Source organism: Lissotriton vulgaris, chromosome 4_1 (assembly GCF_964263255.1).
Source record: "Lissotriton vulgaris chromosome 4_1, aLisVul1.2, whole genome shotgun sequence".
Classification (NCBI taxonomy): domain Eukaryota; kingdom Metazoa; phylum Chordata; class Amphibia; order Caudata; family Salamandridae; genus Lissotriton; species Lissotriton vulgaris.
Window position 1 is genome coordinate 650,196,145 of NC_141691.1, and position 19,672 is coordinate 650,215,816.

General features: G+C 44.7%; 1 protein-coding gene across 2 annotated transcripts in view; it reads right to left on the reverse strand.

Moving 5' to 3' along the window:
• ADCY1 (adenylate cyclase 1) overlaps nt 1-19,672 on the reverse strand; it is a 1,293,742-nt gene that overhangs the window by 177,907 nt on the left and 1,096,163 nt on the right. For both annotated transcript variants that reach the window (XM_086966836.1, XM_086966835.1), the window contains one exon: nt 3,876-3,965. In XM_086966836.1, the coding sequence (XP_086822962.1) occupies nt 3,876-3,965 (90 nt within the window). The remainder of the gene's footprint in view (nt 1-3,875; nt 3,966-19,672) is intronic.

Sequence of the window (19,672 nt, forward strand, 5' to 3'; positions counted from 1 at the left end):
ATAACGTTTTTCAACATAAGGTATCCACACTAAATGTATGTCCTTTTTTTCCAATAACCTGGGTATTTTAAAGGTACCAAGGGTCTGTGGATTCCAATGGAGGGCTCTAAGATTATAGGGAAAATATTAATAAATTTGGGGTTTGGGAAAATAGGAAAGGAGTGCTCCCAAAAAAATGGCCGGTGTTTTTTTTTAAAGCATTGAGGTAGAAAATCTTTAGCGGTCTTGTATGTTGTTTTACCAACAGTAACATTTCACAGATTTGTAATTCTGAGTACTGCTTGCCCGATGGCTACCTTGTGGAAAAGCGTGTGCTGGAGATAGTAGTCCTGAGGAGGTGATAATGAAAAGCCAATTATGAAGGTAAAAGATATGATTGATTCCTTTGGGACGGTTATGCCAGATGTCAAATCACTGATCTGCTTATCTGGAAAACATATGACAAAGACTGTAGGCCTGACTTATGTATTTACTGTGAAAAGCATTTGTGAGGGACAATAATCCTTTAAGGGCAGATTCTTATTATGATATGATATGATCAAAATGTATAAAGTGCTCCAAAACCTGTGGGTGCCAAAGCACTTGAGTGAGACAGATAGGTCAACAGGAGCAGAGCTGCTAGGAAATCAAGGATTATATGATGAAAAAGAGCAAGGTTTTCAAATATTTTTTAAAACTCATAGGAGAATCTGCTTCCGCGATATAATAGGTGGGCATGGTGTTCCATAATTTGGCTGCGAAGACTGAAAAGGAACGCCCTCCCCATTAAGTTTTCCAAAATCTTGGAATCATCCATTTTTTGCCGAAAGATCTAAGAGGCCTACTGGGAATGTACCAATGAAAGAGTGTATTCAGTTGGCTGGGGCCATTCTGGTGCAGAACAACAAAGACTGTACACACAGCCTTGACAGAAATGTGCTTCCTTACTGGAAGCCAGTGAAGGGAGTGGATCACATCCCTGACCGAGAGGCATTTGAGAATGTTGAGGATAAGGCGGGCAGTATTCGGCACAACCTGAAGTTTATTAAGGGAAGAACTATCCACGTTAACGTACAGTGCATTACAATATTCCAGCCGTGAGGTGACAAGGGCAATAATGACTGATTGGTGGAGTTCCAATGGGATACAATGGAAGATATTTTTCAGGTTGCTTATATTATAAAAGCAACTGCTAGTAGTGTAACTCATTTGTGCGTCAAAACTCAGGGTATCATCAATGATGACACAGAGGTTTTTAGCTGACTTAACTTAAGTGAAGAGATGTACACAGGCTTCTGGCTACCAGATATTACACCGAGACTCGAGAGCCGAACAGTGGCACCTCAGTTTTGTTTGCATTAAACTTCAAAGAATTATCTTTCATCCAGCAACGAATGCTAGACATACACTGGTGAAACTTCTCCTCCACTGAGGGAAATGCATACCAGAATTTTAGATTTAGCTGCGTACGAAACCACTTGAAACCCAAATAAGCGCACCAATTCAGCCAGAGGGGCCACATACAGATTATAAAGGGTCAGGCTCAGAGACAAGCCATAAGGCACTCCACAATGAAGGTTGAATGCCTTTGCCTTGAAGCTACTACAGCTGACAATTACCGCCCTACTGGATAGAAAAGATTGGAGAAGCTGTAGGGCAGTCTCACTATTATAGTGAGTTAAAGATTGTTGACTGGTATTTTGTCACATTGGGTCTCAAAGATTACGATTATATGCCAGGTTTTAGTGTTAGTTTCATCCTGCGTCAAACCCTGAGTGTAGGTTATCCCTTTGAGAATCCTTGTCATGCTATTTTACATGGGGTTGTGTCTGTTTTTGCCAGATGCCATCTTGTACATATTTGTAATTTTATGAGTGTACCAAATGGTTGCTTTGTGGCAAAAATTGTGCTCAGTGCAGAAGGCCTGAGATTTTATGGTGGCATGTAAACAATAAAGGTGACCGAAGAGGTGATTTCAGTTATAAGCCAGATCCATGCTTGTTCGTCAATAGAGATTTCTTAGTGAGGCATACATTTTCAGGATGTATTTCAGCTTAACTGCCGTGGGCCCACATGCTTCTGAAGTAATTTTGAAAAGCAGTAACCTGGCAATATTCAGACCTGCTATGTTTCACTCGCAGTAATTTGATCCATCAAAATGGATAGGAGAAAACAAAACAATGTGACTGTTATTATATGTTCACTCCTGTGTACCATATAATTTGCTCCTGGAAATGCCTGCTGATTTCACGTTTATTCTTACATTTTGACCACATTTTGACTTATTCTGAAGACTGTCCACTCTTTCCATCATGATTGACTATAAGAAGTCCCAGGACCCCAGGATTGTCCGTTTGGGTTGGGTAGGAGAGGTTTCTGTCCCCCATATGAGATTCACTGCTTTGGCGCTCTTGTTAACAAAAAAGGTGGCTTGCGCTAGAAAAGGAAATAGTTCCTAAAGTTCAAAATGTGTTTGGACGCCCTCATTTATGGTAATGAACAGTTAGCACTATCTGCTGTCCTGATGCCACCAATGTGGAGGCCAAAAGACATTTGGGGCCAGATGTAGGTCGCCAATTACCGGTCGGTAACGGCCGATTTCGGCAGTTACCGACCGGTAGTTTGTTTTTGAGATGTAGGGGGCCCCAATTTTACCGATTCTGTAAATTTACCGAATCGGTAAATTTACAAAATCGGTAAAATACAGACTCGGTATATTTACCGAATCTGTAATTCCAGATGTAGGTGGCACAGTTTGCAGTGCCACAGGTCCTTAGGAATTCCTATTTTACCACCCAATTCTATTGGGTGGTAAAATACCAAATTCCAGTGTACATGCACATATGTGCATGTACACCTATGCCATGTGACACACAGACATGCCACATGCACACAAGCCTGCAATTGGGGTGCTACAGGGTGTCAAAGTGACACCCCGTTCCCCCTGCCAGGATTCGGTATTTACCGATTCTGTAAATACAGAATCGGTATTTCCCATTGATTCCTATGGGCTTCAAGGCTCATAGGAATCAATAGGAAATACCGATTCGGTATTTACCGAATCGGTAAATACCGAATCTTACAGATTCGGTAATTCTAAAATAAGAATTACCTACATCTGCACCCTTCCTATTTACCTACTCTTAAATACCGAATCAGTATGATTCGGTATTTAAGAGTCGGTAAATAGGAATTACCTACATCGGGCCCTTGGAGTCCATCAAAAGCAAGCTTACTTACCTACACAACAAGATGCAACTATGGTATTGCTGCTGAGAGATAACATATATTTGCCTATTGAAATGCATTTCTAATCATAATGCGTATTATCCTGCAGTAGTTATGGTTCGCAGCTGCCTGTGGGATTGACGCATAGTAGTTTCAAAACGTTAACTCGGAAGTTGGTGGATTAATATTGGATTTATATTGCAACTCAATTGCATGACTATTATGCAAGATGTGAGTGGATACATCAACTCCACATTTAATCACTCCCCTGACTAAACAATTTGATTGTTATGGTGATGTTTTTATTAGTACCTCTTCTGTAGTGTTAATCTGAAAATGAGAAATATATATTAAAAATAACAATGCATGTGCACCATTTGCATAGGATTGTGTGTACCCATGCAGATCCATGCTACCAGATGGATAAAAGTCTGGGTCAGAAAGTGTATACATTTTGCATTATAATATAGCCAACAATGACAAATGGTTTAACTCTGTACATGTTTTGATGCCACAAATTATGTATTTAATAATGCCTTAGTTACCCTCATTATAGGAATTCAATGATAATTACATTCCAGCTTTTTTTCCTGGTGCTCTAGACATAAGGCAGAATATATCTGGATATCATGCACAAACGTAAAGAAGGTATTCTTTTAAGTACTCACCACACATCCCTGGGCCACAGAGTAAATTAGAATCACAATAAATATACACAAAATTGTACGAATCTGTATTGTCAGGCACCCTGGAAAGCACTGCAAGAAATAAAAAATTGAGAAGATTAGATAAGCTTCAATTTGGACTGAAAATGCGGGCAAATCATCAAGAAACGGTGTTAACATTATCGCCGCTTTAGCAGCGATAATGGACTTGATCATATGCCCTTCTGAATTCCCATAGAAGCCCATGTTATGATGTGAACATGGGCTTCTATGGCAATTCTCTACGGCGTATTATCAAGCCCATTATCGCCGCTTTAGCAGCAGTTTTCTGCCGCTAAAGCGGCGATAATGTTAACCCTGTGCTGATAATAGGCCCCTGCTTCCCTCCAGAAATAAGAATAACAGCGGACAGCCTAAATGGTATCTACAAGAGAGGCTCCTCCGTTCAAGTGCAGCAGGAAATGTTAGGATACTTAAGTTTAGACGTGCTTCCTGGGGCGGCAGAAATTTTGTGACAGGGGCTTCTAAACGTTGGAACTACCGGTCACTGCATATTAAATCCCAGACCACCTTACTTTCCTTCTGTAAGTCACTGAAAACATGGCTGTTCACCTATTAACTCTGCTCATATGCTCCGATATCCAGTAGCGCCTTGACGCCTTTGGGCAACTGTTCGCGCTTTATAAAATGATTCAACATAACATAACTTACATTTAGAGAACAAATTGCTCCTCATTGTTGAGGCTGACCTGGAACCTACATTGTTGATATTTGCTGTTGTGCTTTTTGCGTTGTAAATAGGAAGGTGACAGAACAGAGCATGTCTTTCCAGTTTTCGTTTTACAAGAAAGGATACTTATCATCACATCTGGAATTCCCTACGAGGGCACACAAGTTTGATATAATTATTAATGAAAATGTTTACACTACTGCATTTTCGCATGTGGAAATACCACATTCAATGTGGACATTCTGCCAATAGGTTTTTATCAGAAAAAGGATTGTGGATATTAAGGGTGTATGTGAGAGGAAAATGTCAAATGAGGCTGCTAATGTAATGTTAGTGTAGATTATTCCCCATAAATCTTCAAAATGCTGTTCCAGTATAAAGGAACTGTATAGTTTAATCAATTAAAAGGAAGATTAAAGGAGCACTCAGTCCTTTATCTACCTTTTGACTGTGATCTGAGAACCAGAAAGAAAAGAAAAACTGTATTTTTCCCTGCTGCTAATATCGAAAATTATAAAAGGGTAGAGGTTTCCAAGAGAGAGCTACAGAACTGACCCAAGGTACCTGGGGGGAGGTAAATAAGAACTCCCGAGGGATTCACATGGGGACACTTGGATGGTGAAGTGAACATTTTCGCAGTCAGAGAGGGGGCTGCCGTGGAACCGACATGAGAAGTGGTCTCTGTGAATTATGGCTATCCCTCCTCCTCTTCCCTTTACTCAATCCGAGTGTTGGATGAGGAAGCCTTGGGGAAACGCCTGAACAATATCCGAATGGGAATCTGGTGAGAGCCATGTCTCAGTCAGAAATAAAATCTCTAATTGTTGCTCCTGTAAAAGCATATGTATTTCCTTCGCGTGTTTAGGCAAATATCGGCAGTTTACCAAGGCCATATTGATGACAATCTGGGCAGAATGGCTGGTCTTAGGGGGGGGAAAGTTTGTATGGACAGTGGAGGCAATGGTTACAAGGGCCATTGACTCTAATGGAGTGGGCACAAAAGGAGACTGATTCAGTTGGCCCAGAAGTTCTCTGGAGTATGTTATACTCTTATGGTGTAAAGTGTCCAGGGTACTGGGCCCTGGGCCCAACGTGGCGCGGACGGGCGCAGACGGGCTTACCTCTGGCACACCTCCAGCGCGCCATCGTCGCGCCTGCTGCGCTCATCTGCTGCGCGTACGACATAGAGGGGGCATTTTGTAGTGTGGGGGCCAATTCGCCCGCAACACTAGAGCGCCGACCTTTCCTGCCCCAAGATGGCGCCTATGCAAAACGAAGTTTGCTTGGCTCGTCCCGCGGTCCAGGTGACCCCAAATCGGCCACCAAGGAGAGCGTGACCTCGGGAGGATAGCGTGGAGGTTAGGGGTAGGTGAGTTAGCTTTTTAAAAAAGAAGTGTCCAAATCACACAACTTTCTCGAAATTGTTTTAGGATAGTTAAAATCACAGTAAATCACAGTGTAAACAATTATAAAAAAAGGTAAGCCCTTGGCTCCCGGCTTCCGCCTCAGGAGTCGCGAGTTCTATTTCACAGTGGGACTCCGTCTGGTGTCATCCCCACCACCAAAACCCACGCCAAGATCTTAATTCACAGCAAATTTGACATGGCTGCCCAAGTCAATGCTGTCACCACCTCAAGGTTTCATACCCTGAAGATGCTGAGGAACAAATGGCTCCCAATCAGCATTTGGAGAATTGTCACGCATGCCCTTGTCACATGCAAGCTTGTCTATGGGAACACCCTCTATGCCGCAATAAACCAAAAACTCCCCAACGGCTGCAGAACATTCAAAACTTGGCAGCCAGAATAACTCTCAACCTTCCACACCGCACTCATATCACAGCACACCTGAAAGAACTCCTCTGACTCCTCGTACACAAACAAGCACAATTCAAATTCCTTGTCCACACTGTCATGACAACACACAGCAGTGGCCAAGCATACTTCAAGAATCACATCTACTTTCACAATCCTTCCAAACACCTCAACTCACACAGACTTTTACTTATACACAACCCACATGTGTGGAAAACCAGACCCGTCGTTCGAGCCCTCTCCTACATTGCCCCTAGTGTCAAACGTCTTGTCACTACACATATGAGCTGCCCTCTCACTTCTTGAATGCTGCAAGAAACTGCAGACCTGCCTTTAAGTGTAGTGCCACTAGGCCAAAGGTTTGGATAGACTCAAACTTGCTAGGCAGTATGATATCCTCCGAGTGATAGTGTGCTCTACAAATCTGCATAACAAAACATAACACAACCGAACATAACAGACTGATCATCCATTGTAACACTTGCCTTTCAGGGTAGTGACCCAGAACAGTTGGGAGTGATCCTCCTGGACCTCAGTGCGGCCTTCCATACCGTCAACCATGGGGTGCTGATACAACGTCTAGCTGAGTCGGGTGTCACAGGAGTGGCCCTGGAATGGTTGGCCTCCTTTCTAGAGGGGCGTACCTTCGAGGTCTGGGAAGGAAACGCAAAATCCCCTCCCCTCCCACTTCACTGCGGGGTGCCCCAGGGCTCATCCCTGAGCCCCACGTTATTTAACGTGTATATGGCACCCCTGGAGGGTGTGGTGTGTCCGTTTGGCTTTAAGACCATAAGCTATGCGGATGACACCCAGCTAGTGGTGAGTCTGACACAGCTGGAGAAACAGCCTGAGACGCTCCATTCATGCTTGAGAGAGGTGTTTGACTGGATGTCCAGGTCATCGCTCAAATTGAACAGATCAAAAACTGAGCTGATGATCTTGGGCCAGTCAAGTTTTGCCCTTTCGCCGAGCAGCTGGTCCAACTGCATGGGCACCCCGCCCGACCCAAAGAAGGAGATTAAGAGCCTGGGGGTCTGGCTGGAGCCGGATTTGTCCTTTAGGACACACGCCAAGAAGACCGCGGGCGTGTGCTATGGAATGCTCCGGTCGGCCCGTAAAGTTCTCCCCCTGCTGCCAGAACTCTCCCGGAAGCTGTTAGTCCAAGGCTTAATCATCTCACGCCTGGACTACAGTAATGCGCTCTTTCTCGGAGCGCCAGAGTCAACGTTTAAGATCCTGCAACAAGTGCAGAACGCAGCAGCAAGGCTGCTGCGGAACGTTCCGGCCAGGCAGTCAGCCAGGCCTGCTTTAAGAGCACTCCATTGGCTCCCTGTCAAAGAGAGAGTTACCTTTAAGGCCCTTTGCATCGCCCACAAGAGCATACAGGGGAAAGGACCAGCTATTCTGAAGGACATGATTCGGCCCTATAAGCCCACAAGAGCTTTACGCTCCGACAACAAACACCTCCGTCAGACAAAGAGAATCAGGAGAGCCCGTTCAGGTGGCAGGAGTTTTTCTATCCGTACAGCCCGCGCCTGGAACTCACTCCCACTCTTACTGCGCTCCGAACCAAACCTTCTCAGATTCTGGAAACATCTGAAAACGTATCTTTTTCCAGAATAATTGTACCTTCTCTGCTCTCTATTAGTAGCCTGCTCTTGGTCTCTATAAGTGCTGGGATGCCCCAGGGTAACCGTGCGTGGTACAAAATTCAATAATAATAATAATAATAATAACAGTTCAAGGCAATTCACAGACCTATTTACAAAGGTAATTCTGCATGTGTAGATTTACTAGTAGTAAATTTACTCTTACACTTTTGAGTAACTTTACTACTTTGAACTATTCACTTCAAATATAAGAAACTCAAAAGTGTGTGCTTACATATCTCAGCTCCATGAAACAGAGGATGCAGCCTAATGTCTAAGTGTAAAGTTCCTAAAGACAAAAAGGAGCAGTAGTAAGTCCAGCACCACACATTGAAACCACTTGTACTCCAGCACCATCCAATGGCAAACATTGGGTGTAGGACCTTTTTCTGAAAGCACATAGGGAATAATGCTATATTAAATTAGATTATTCAAAATAAGTACAATTTAATTTTGTAGGAAAGTTCCTCTTTTTGCATGGTTAGAGGGAGGTTTTAGAGGCAGTGTCACCCTTAAAATCCATCCCAGGAAGTGGGAGGCCAAGCCCCCTTTCCTGCTCCACTTTTGGCAAGAGGAAAGGCGTGAAAATAAGTTAGATAAGGAGGAGTGCCCCCCCTTCAGCCTGCACCACCCCTAGGGTGGGGCAGTCGAGTTGAACCCCTCTCCTGAAAATCCACCATCTTGAGATGTGAGACAATACCTCCCCTCCAATCAGGCCAGGGTAGTGCCCCTTCCCACTTGAAGTGGTCACTAACGGGTGTAGACACCCTGAAGGTTAGTAGCTCAATTGTTACTACTTGTCTCCCCTTGTAACACCCCCAAATTCAGTGTTTAAGGTGGCTCCCCAAGACCTGAACCTCAGATTCCACAGACCTAAAGAAGAGAAAGGAAGGAGGCCTGCTGATGATACAGGAACTGAACCCTGCTGTAGAAGAAATGGACAACAATACCTGACAACTGCAAAAGGACTCAACAACTGTAGTCTGCAGTCCCTACCTAAAACCTTTACAGCCACAAAGAACCCCAGAGTCATGCCAGCCTTCGCCAATTCTCTGGGACCTCCCTTTGGACTAATGGAACTAGTTCCCTACATGCCACCGGTAAAGACCTCCATGAGGTGAAGACCGTCACGGACCGTGTCAATGCGATTCACCCCACCAACCAAAAGTTCCAGCAGCCAAGGCTTGTTGGTCATCAGTCGAGTAAATGACCCCTTCATCACATCCACCAGCATGAGGGATCCTCACATGACCTGCAACCAACTCTGGAAACAGCCCCACTCATGTGAGCCTGTACCCACTTTCTGGTGGTGTTGACTGCGTGAAAGCAGCAACTTGGGCACAGTTACAATTGACGGCCCTCACCACACTGGTAGCTGAACGCCACCGGTGAAGAACAAATTCAGCATCCCAAGACCATGGACCTCTGACCGAAGTAATCCTGAACTGCCTGCTGTGCTGATGCCCTGGGTCCTCCAAATCTGACTTACCTGGAGTAGAACTGCCCCTGAACTCTAGGCAACCATTGTCCCCTAAATCTTTGAAAAGGATTGTGGATATTAAGGGTGTATGTGAGAGGAAAATGTCAAATGAGGCTGCTAATGTAATGTTAGTGTAGATTATTCCCCATAAATCTTCAAAATGCTGTTCCAGTATAAAGGAACTGTATAGTTTAATCTATTAAAAGGAAGATTAAAGGAGCACTCAGTCCTTTATCTACCTTTTGACTGTGATCTGAGAACCAGAAAGAAAAGAAAAACTGTATTTTTCCCTGCTGCTAATATCGAAAATTATAAAAGGGTAAAGGTTTCCAAGAGAGAGCTACAGAACTGTCCCAAGGTACCTGGGGGGAGGTAAATAAGAACTCCCGAGAGGGATTCACATGGGGACACTTGGATGGTGAAGTGAACATTTTCGCAGTCAGAGAGGGGGCTGCCGTGGAACCGACATGAGAAGTGGTCTCTGTGAATTATGGCTATCCCTCCTCCTCTTCCCTTTACTCGATCCGAGTGTTGGATGAGGAAGCCTTGGGGAAACGCCTGAACAATATCCGAATCGGAATCTGGTGAGAGCCATGTCTCAGTCAGAAATAAAATCTCTAATTGTTGCTCCTGTAAAAGCATATGTATTTCCTTCGCGTGTTTAGGCAAATATCGGCAGTTTAACAAGGCCATATTGATGACAATCTGGGCAGAATGGCTGGATTCAGGGGGGGGAAAGTTTGTATGGACAGTGGAGGCAATGGTTACAAGGGCCATCGACTCTAATGGAGTGGGCACAAAAGGAGACTGATTCAGTTGGCCCAGAAGTTCTCTGGAGTATGTTATACTCTTATGGTGTAAAGTGTCCAGGGTACTGGGCCCTGGGCCCAACGTGGCGCGGACGGGCGCAGACGGGCTTACCTCTGGCACACCTCCAGCGCGCCATCGTCGCGCCTGCTGCGCTCATCCGCTGCGCGTACGACATAGAGGGGGCATTTTGTAGTGTGGGGGCCAATTCGCCCGCAACACTAGAGCGCCGACCTTTCCTGCCCCAAGATGGCGCCTATGCAAAACGAAGTTTGCTTGCCTCGTCCCGCGGTCCAGGTGACCCCAAATCGGCCACCAAGGAGAGCGTGACCTCGGGAGGATAGCGTGGAGGTTAGGGGTAGGTGAGTTAGCTTTTTAAAAAAGAAGTGTCCAAATCACACAACTTTCTCGAAATTGTTTTAGGATAGTTAAAATCACAGTAAATCACAGTGTAAACAATTATAAAAAAAGGTAAGCCCTTGGCTCCCGGCTTCCGCCTCAGGAGTCGCGAGTTCTATTTCACAGTGGGACTCCGTCTGGTGTCATCCCCACCACCAAAACCCACGCCAAGATCTTAATTCACAGCAAATTTGACATGGCTGCCCAAGTCAATGCTGTCACCACCTCAAGGTTTCATACCCTGAAGATGCTGAGGAACAAATGGCTCCCAATCAGCATTTGGAGAATTGTCACGCATGCCCTTGTCACATGCAAGCTTGTCTATGGGAACACCCTCTATGCCGCAATAAACCAAAAACTCCCCAACGGCTGCAGAACATTCAAAACTTGGCAGCCAGAATAACTCTCAACCTTCCACACCGCACTCATATCACAGCACACCTGAAAGAACTCCTCTGACTCCTCGTACACAAACAAGCACAATTCAAATTCCTTGTCCACACTGTCATGACAACACACAGCAGTGGCCAAGCATACTTCAAGAATCACATCTACTTTCACAATCCTTCCAAACACCTCAACTCATCCAGACTTTTACTTATACACAACCCACATGTGTGGAAAACCAGACTCGTCGTTCGAGCCCTCTCCTACATTGCCCCTAGTGTCAAACGTCTTGTCTCTACACATAGGAGCTGCCCTCTCACTTCTTGAATGCTGCCAGAAACTGCAGACCTGCCTTTAAGTGTAGTGCCACTAGGCCACAGGTTTGGATAGACTCAAACTTGCTAGGCAGTATGATATCCTCCGAGTGATAGTGTGCTCTACAAATCTGCATAACAAAACATAACACAACCGAACATAACAGACTGATCATCCATTGTAACACTTGCCTTTCAGGGTAGTGACCCAGAACAGTTGGGAGTGATCCTCCTGGACCTCAGTGCGGCCTTCCATACCGTCAACCATGGGGTGCTGATACAACGTCTAGCTGAGTCGGGTGTCACAGGAGTGGCCCTGGAATGGTTGGCCTCCTTTCTAGAGGGGCGTACCTTCGAGGTCTGGGAAGGAAACGCAAAATCCCCTCCCCTCCCACTTCACTGCGCGGTGCCCCAGGGCTCATCCCTGAGCCCCACGTTATTTAACGTGTATATGGCACCCCTGGAGGGTGTGGTGTCTCCGTTTGGCTTTAAGACCATAAGCTATGCGGATGACACCCAGCTAGTGGTGAGTCTGACACAGCTGGAGAAACAGCCTGAGACGCTCCATTCATGCTTGAGAGAGGTGTTTGACTGGATGTCCAGGTCATCGCTCAAATTGAACGGATCAAAAACTGAGCTGATGATCTTGGGCCAGTCAAGTTTTGCCCTTTCGCCGAGCAGCTGGTCCAACTGCATGGGCACCCCGCCCGACCCAAAGAAGGAGATTAAGAGCCTGGGGGTCTGGCTGGAGCCGGATTTGTCCTTTAGGACACACGCCAAGAAGACCGCGGGCGTGTGCTATGGAATGCTCCGGTCGGCCCGTAAAGTTCTCCCCCTGCTGCCAGAACTCTCCCGGAAGCTGTTAGTCCAAGGCTTAATCATCTCACGCCTGGACTACAGTAATGCGCTCTTTTTGGAGCGCCAGAGTCAACGTTTAAGATCCTGCAACAAGTGCAGAACGCAGCAGCAAGGCTGCTGCGGAACGTTCCGGCCAGGCAGTCAGCCAGGCCGGCTTTAAGAGCACTCCATTGGCTCCCTGTCAAAGAGAGAGTTACCTTTAAGGCCCTTTGCAAACCATTGTCCCCTAAATCTTTGTAACGGAGTGGGGCTTCCTTTGATCTCGAAAGTAAATGTGTTGGCGGTACTCCGCTATCTAACTCATGTTTTTCTCCTTCCAGACTGTGATGTCTCTGCCTCCTGGTAGCAACCGCTGTTGCTTGAAACTCGTAAGCATTTGTGTCTTGAACTACATTTGGTTAAAAAGCAACATACAAAGCAGTTATTCACTGTTGAGCGAAGTTCTTGGTTTCTAAAATTATATAGAAAGATACAACTATTTATTCTTGAGCGTGCTTCTCATTTATTGCCTCTGTGTGTGACAACAAATGCTTAGCACTTTCCTCCGATAAGCCTAACTGCTCGCCCACACTACCACAAAAAGAATATTAGAATTATTTGCTTTTACCTCTGCAGACCTATTGGGGATTCACCGGACTCTCTGCACAGTGTACTTCATTTTGGTACACTATATAGAGAACTCGGTTCATACAAATATTTAAAAATTAACTAGAAATAAACCTTTTTTATTTTAATGTACTTTAATAATGTTTTTTGTTTAAACATTAATGTTACATTGATTTTTAATAGAGTATAATTAAGTTAGTTTTAATTAATTCTATACATCATGTTTGATAATGGTTAATGCATAATAAAATATATAACTTTTTTAGTGTACTTGGGGTTCTTTTTTGTTAATGCATCTTTAAAAATGTTAATTTAGTACATGAAGATTGATTAAATATTTGAATCAACCACAATTTGTTTGCATGCACTGGCACAATAACTAGAGGCACATTTGATATGACAATACTTGCTACGGGGATTACCCTACGGTATCGTTTGTATAGTAAAATACCACGTCATTTCTTGAAAGGAGTTATCCTGAAAATGAAACAATGAGTGCCAATGTTTTTAAAGGGAAATCTAATAGGTTAACTTTTATTATGCTATACAGCCTCATGGTATTCTAATATTTACCTTTACAAAATCACACACACAAAAAACCGGCCTAGCAACAGGAACGAAATCAGCAAATGCTTGTTTTGGATGAGCTACGCCTGACATCTAGTGGCCATTGTTAAGCGAAACACTTTCAGTGAGAATGGTTTCAATAAATATCACTTTTGAATTATTGTTATTTACAGTTACAGGTAATCGGCGAGGCACTGACAACAGACGCATCTTTAGAGTAAACGTACGTCTAAGTGGAGATGTTAGTAGACATAAATACCAATGAATTTATAGGATTGAGATTCTTAACATCACATCCTGATTGTTTGCTTTTTTGGAACAGGAAATTGGCCTTAGGTATTTATTCCAACTGGCCTTAATGCAATCACTTTTGATGTTTGTGTACACCCTGAGGATCCCTGATTTGAAACGTGCACAGGGGAATAGTGGCATGTGTATTTTTAGTGCTTGAAATTCCAGCATATGACGGCAGACTCTCTGCGAATGTAAGTCATTGGTTTAAAAATGTGTTACAAATAGTATAAAGTAGGCTGCACAAACACATAGAAGATAGACTGCTGCAAAATTGTGCAAAAGCAAAATGAACTATTGATAGACAAAATGTAGAACAATGTCATACATTCACCCCAATACAGAGATATGTGCCTAAATCCATTGTTTTTTTGCTACCCATGCCAATCCAGTTTTAAAATATGCAAATCAGTCTTGACTCTGTGCCTCATGGGAACGGTCCATCCCGAACTGCCAAGCCAGGTCCTCCCTGGACTGGAAACAAGCATCTTAGGACCAGTTTCGGGCTTTCAGCCCTCATCAGCCAGGATAGCTAGATTCCAGTGGCATAGAGAGCACAGGACTCACGTCTGAGCATACCCGTCCCACTCGGAGGGACAAATGCAAAAAGAACTGTTGATGGACAGAATGCAGAACAATGTCATACATTCACCCCAATACAGAGATCTGTGCCTAGCTAGCCTGGCTGATGACGGCTGATTAGCCAGAAACCGGTCCCAGGATGCTTGTTTCTGGTCCAGGGAAGCCATGGCTCGGCAGATCGGGCTGGACTGCTCCCAGGAGGCACAGGGTCAGACAGATTTGCATATGGCCATGTCTGAACTGGGGTGGCGGAGCGTGCTAAAGAATGATGATGGATTAAACCCAGATCAGTTGACTGGGGGTAAGTGCTTGCAATGTTCAACACTTCGTCCATCCTCTCCTTTGGTTTTGCAAAATTGTGCAAAGCAATTCAATTTTTAAGCAAAAAAGTTATATTTTTAGAAATACATAATCAGACTGTATGTAGCGCACATCTTCCTTCATAGGTTTCTATTTAAAGAATGCATTCCAGGACTGTTGAAGCCCTGTACCTCTGAAAAAACATAACTCTGTCATCATTAAACTTCAGAATATTCTATGAATTAAAGTCCATACTGCCTCCCAAGCAATCTTTAGATTTGCGGATTACCTTAACGCACACATTTACATTTCTTTAAGGTAGCAAGCACACTGGAGTAAAAGTTTCTATTTTACTTTAGCTGTCTGTACCCTATCTTAATTCACAGAACTGGACACTTTCTCCATCCAGTTCAAGCTTAGGCAAACTCAAGGTCGGCATTAACCATTCAGGAATGATTGATTTTTTTTATGTGTTGAAAGTATTTTGGTACATGAACATTGTACTACTTAAAAAGGCCTTATTTTAAACCTATTTTTGACAAAACAGGACAATTTATAATAAGATAGTGGAAATGTTTCAGAAAGATTGATATGAGTCAGTTTGACTTTCTCCAGTCCTACTCCTGACTTTCTTTTTGAATTGGTCCCTTTTTTCTAGGGAATTTTGATTTTCTCATTGATTTGACTATAGAGATCACCTCATCTCAAATTGAATCCTTGTTTTCTACTAGAAATGCTAAGTGCCATTGGCTTTAACAATGATAAATTAAGATTTTATTACAAAATTGTAACATAATTGTCGAGCAGTCCCAGATTTTTATACCAATGTTCAATCACTTATGGGTCCCAAAGTAGCGTGGAACTCCCCAAAAAAGCGCTTCAACACCTCATCAGAGGTAAGCAAGCATTATATAAATGCAAAACATTTTCCCTCTTCTATCCCTCCACTACCTTTCTCTATCCAACTGAATAACACATCCACCACTCAAGCTACTTTCATATTTCACTATACTTATTTTCAACACTATTCCTTTATGGGTTCAGGAGTAGCGCGCTACTCACCAATAAAGTGATTCAACACCCCACCAGGGTTACAAGCACTATATAAATGCAAACCAAATAACTGACTAACATATCCACCACTTAAATTACTTTCATATTTCACTATACCAATTAAACTAATTCTTATAGGTTCTAGAGTAGCGTGCTACTCACCAAAAAAAGGGCTCCAAAACCCATCAGGGGTAGCAATCGCTATATAAATACAAACCTCTTTCCCTTTAATATACTGTTGCTACCCTTCTATATCCAAATAACTGAATAACATATCCACCACTCAAATTACTTCATATTTCACTATAGTAATTTTCAACCCTAATCCTATATGGGTTCCGGAGTAGCATGCTACTCGCCAGAAAGCACTTCAACACCCCTTCAGGGGTAACAAGCGCTATATGAATGCAAACCTTTATCCCCTTCTATCCCTCCACTAGCCTTCTCACTCCAAGTAACTGACTAATATCCACCACTCAAATGACTTTCATGTTTCACCATACGAATTCCCCACTAATCCTTTATGGGTTTCCAGAGTAGGCGCTTCAACTCCCCATCAGGGGTCACACGCTCTATATAAATACAAACCTTTTTTCCTCTTCTATCCTTCTACTATCCTTCCGAATCCAAATAACTAACTAACCTATCCACCACTTTAATTACTTTCATTCTTCGCTATACTAATTCAATACTAATCCTTTGCGGGTCCCGGAGTAGCGTGCTACTCGCCGAAAATGAAATTTGACGCCTCCTCAGGGGTAGTAAGCGCTATATAAATGCAATTACAATGCAATACATATGATTCGATGTCAGTGAGGGGGAAAGACATTTTACTTTACTTGCTCAGTTCAATTATGACCACACTTATTGGACTCGAGGAGAGGTATATACCAAACAATGTGGCATGTTTTATGGTATTTCCAAGTTGTACGTGGGAAGGCCTTCCATTCAATGAAACTATCTCAAACTGAGTCTAAAGCTGAAATTGGCTACATGCCGCATGTTCTGACGTTAGTAAAAGAGGCTCGGGACAAATATGCGGCTGGATAAGCAGAACTCGTCATTTTGAATACAGGGGGAAACCATCAGCGATCAAGTATTCTGGGGTAGGACAGTAAACTTAAGTCAAGATATTCAAGAGTATTATTTCTTATTTCTAATTTTGCAATTTTTTTGATATGATTAACTGCCACTCAATTTCAGGGAAAAAGAAGAAAGAAAGGAAGAAAGTCAACCGCTGGGTCAATAAAGAAGTTTGATCAGAAAGAGAGAATCCTGGCACCGATCTGGAGGACGCTTAGGTGGCTCCTCATGTCTCTAATCATTTAAAAGTGACATGCTCATTACATTTTAAATAATATATGCTCAATAAAAGAAATTGGGAATGTGAGAAGGTGGCCTGATATGCAGTGCTCACTATTCTAGTGAACACTATGTATCAGTCCAGCAACCCTTATTGATGATTGGTTGTAAGTCAACCTTATAGACCAGCTATCCTAGTAGCGTGGATACGAGCAGTCTAAGGCTAAAGACTCGAGAGGGCGTGTTAAGCCAGCTGTTTACCACACATATACCCCTTGAATACCAAGTGAAAGGACACCACACAAGTGTTATGAAAATAAACAGTTATTTATTAAGAATCACAACAGCCCTGTACTCTTTATGAGGACAGGGTACTAAGCACAAACCAAAACTCTTACAAAAATACTTAAGTTAGCACAGTATATACAAATGCCCGAGGGGCACGGAAAACCATATACTCTGAAAGTGGAATGCGAAATTACTAGCAGGTAAGTACAGTACTAATAGGCTTTGGAATCACTAGGACTTGACTATAGAATCGTTAGATTACTTCTAGGAGACCCAGGGGACTCGGGTGCAGTGTGTGCACTCTCACGCGAGATGCGGGACAAAGTCTATGGTAGCTAGAATTTGCAAAGTTAGTGTTCTCGGGCGAACCCGACCTGGTAGGGAGAAAACGGAAGTAGATTCTGACCCTTGGATAGTGAGGCTATGCTGGGGCACCGAAATGCCGAAGTTACCTAGCCCAGGGGCTGCAGCTGCATAGGTCTCAAAAGACGTCGGGAATCCTCGTTGACGGACCAGGAGCCTGGAAGAAAGAAGTTGCTGGCAGGCGACCAGTGAAGAAAGTTCGGTGGATCCAAGCCTGGATCGATGGAAGATGATACCTGAAAGCAGAGGGGACCAAGTTCGAGACTACTAGCCAGTAGTCAGTGGGCACCAGGAGGGCACCGGATGGTAGCCACCTCGACAAGGCGTGTGGGTGACGCTGGGCACGGAGATCTCACGGACCAGGAGGCGTTGTCGGCGACCAGGAAGGAGGATCGAGCTGTCCCACGAAGATAGAAGCTGTCGGCGTCGCTGGACCCAGGATTGGGCAACAAAGCCTTGGCAAATTCAAGCCCACGCGGTGGACCTAAAATGGCGTCTGGAGTGGACCAGGAGGGTCCGGGGTGCCTCTCTTCAAGAAGGAAGCAAGGGCCAGTCTGGAGCAGCCAGACCAGCAGCAGTGATGTCGTCGGGCGTCGTTCAGAAGGCCACAAGCCAGCCGGCTAGTAGCCAAACAACGCGGTGCACAGCAAACAGCAGAAGGGCCCCACGCAGATCGTGGAGATGCAGGGAGGCTGACCTTGGGTGCTGGAGCTGCGCAGGGTCGGGGCTTCTTGGACCCCAAAGCACTCACCCGTGGAGGACACGGTGGGCTTGCAGTAAAGATGTCGTGCAGTCTTGGCGATCGTCGGTCCCTCGAGGTCTCGTCGCACTCACGGTTCTCAGCTTGGCTGTAGAGGTGAGTAGAGGTCAGAGGTGCCAGGGAAGCCGGGTCTCGTCGAGCTGGGTCGTCGGATTCGTGATGAAGGACTTGCAGCAGACCGCAGTGTTCTTTAGGATGGTGCCTGCGGATGCAGGGTGACTACTCCTTAGCCACAAGGGAGAATCTTGATGAAGAAATCTTGAAGTCCTTTCGAAGAAAGTCGTGTCTTGATTCCAAAGATGATCTAATTTGAACAGGGGGCCCGCTCCCATCTTTATACTAAAAAAGGGGGCTGACCCGGTGACTAGGTCCTGCCTATGGGTGGGACTAGGAGGGGGGTGGTTACACCCCTCTGCCATGCCGGACTTCCCCAGGCCAGGGGCTGGTATGCCTATGCGTAGTGAGCACCGGGGTGCCACTCAGCAGTCACCTTCCTGAAAAGCCCTGCCTACCCAGGATACACAAAACCATGTCTGGTGCTAGCACCGCCCCTGACAGGAAACCCTTTGTCCAGGCTCCCCTCACTGGGAGGACTCCCAGCTGCAGGGGGTCAGACTCGTGTCTGTGGTGGCAGCATCCATTTTGTGGAGCTGAGGCTTTGCTTAACTTTAACCGGGGTTCACAGTTACATACATGTCGTGTCCCTCTAGAAGGGTGGAATGCTAACCCCGTCGCCAGAATTGGCGAGGGGTTAGTATTCCAATTCGTATGACACCTTACTCGACATGTTTTGATAAAGCAATACCAAAGATAGCATTTAACCGCGAGGATTATAATGCACTTAAGAGTATATGGTATGCGTTATCATGGAACAGCTATTAGGACTTGATTCCGCAAGCTGCAGACAGGCTCAGCTCATGCCAGAGCACCATCTCACACGATTCCAAGCACTCTGCCTTCAGGATTGTCAAGGCCTGCCATAGGAGTGACTGATAGGAATCTGTGTGTCCATTTTAGTGTTAGGTATAGGTATACTACACCTACAGCAAAGGGTGATTACACAACTTTGCCCCAGCTGTCATGCAGCCAGTTGTGTCAAATTTAGGAGGCCAGCCAGGGGTGGCATAATACATGCTGCAGCCCCTGGCAGCCCTGGGTACACCTAGGCCCTGAGTTACAGGGTCTGATAAGGTGGCCCAGTACCAATTGGTAAATGCACCTAGGGTACATGTGGTAATTTAGAGAGAGAA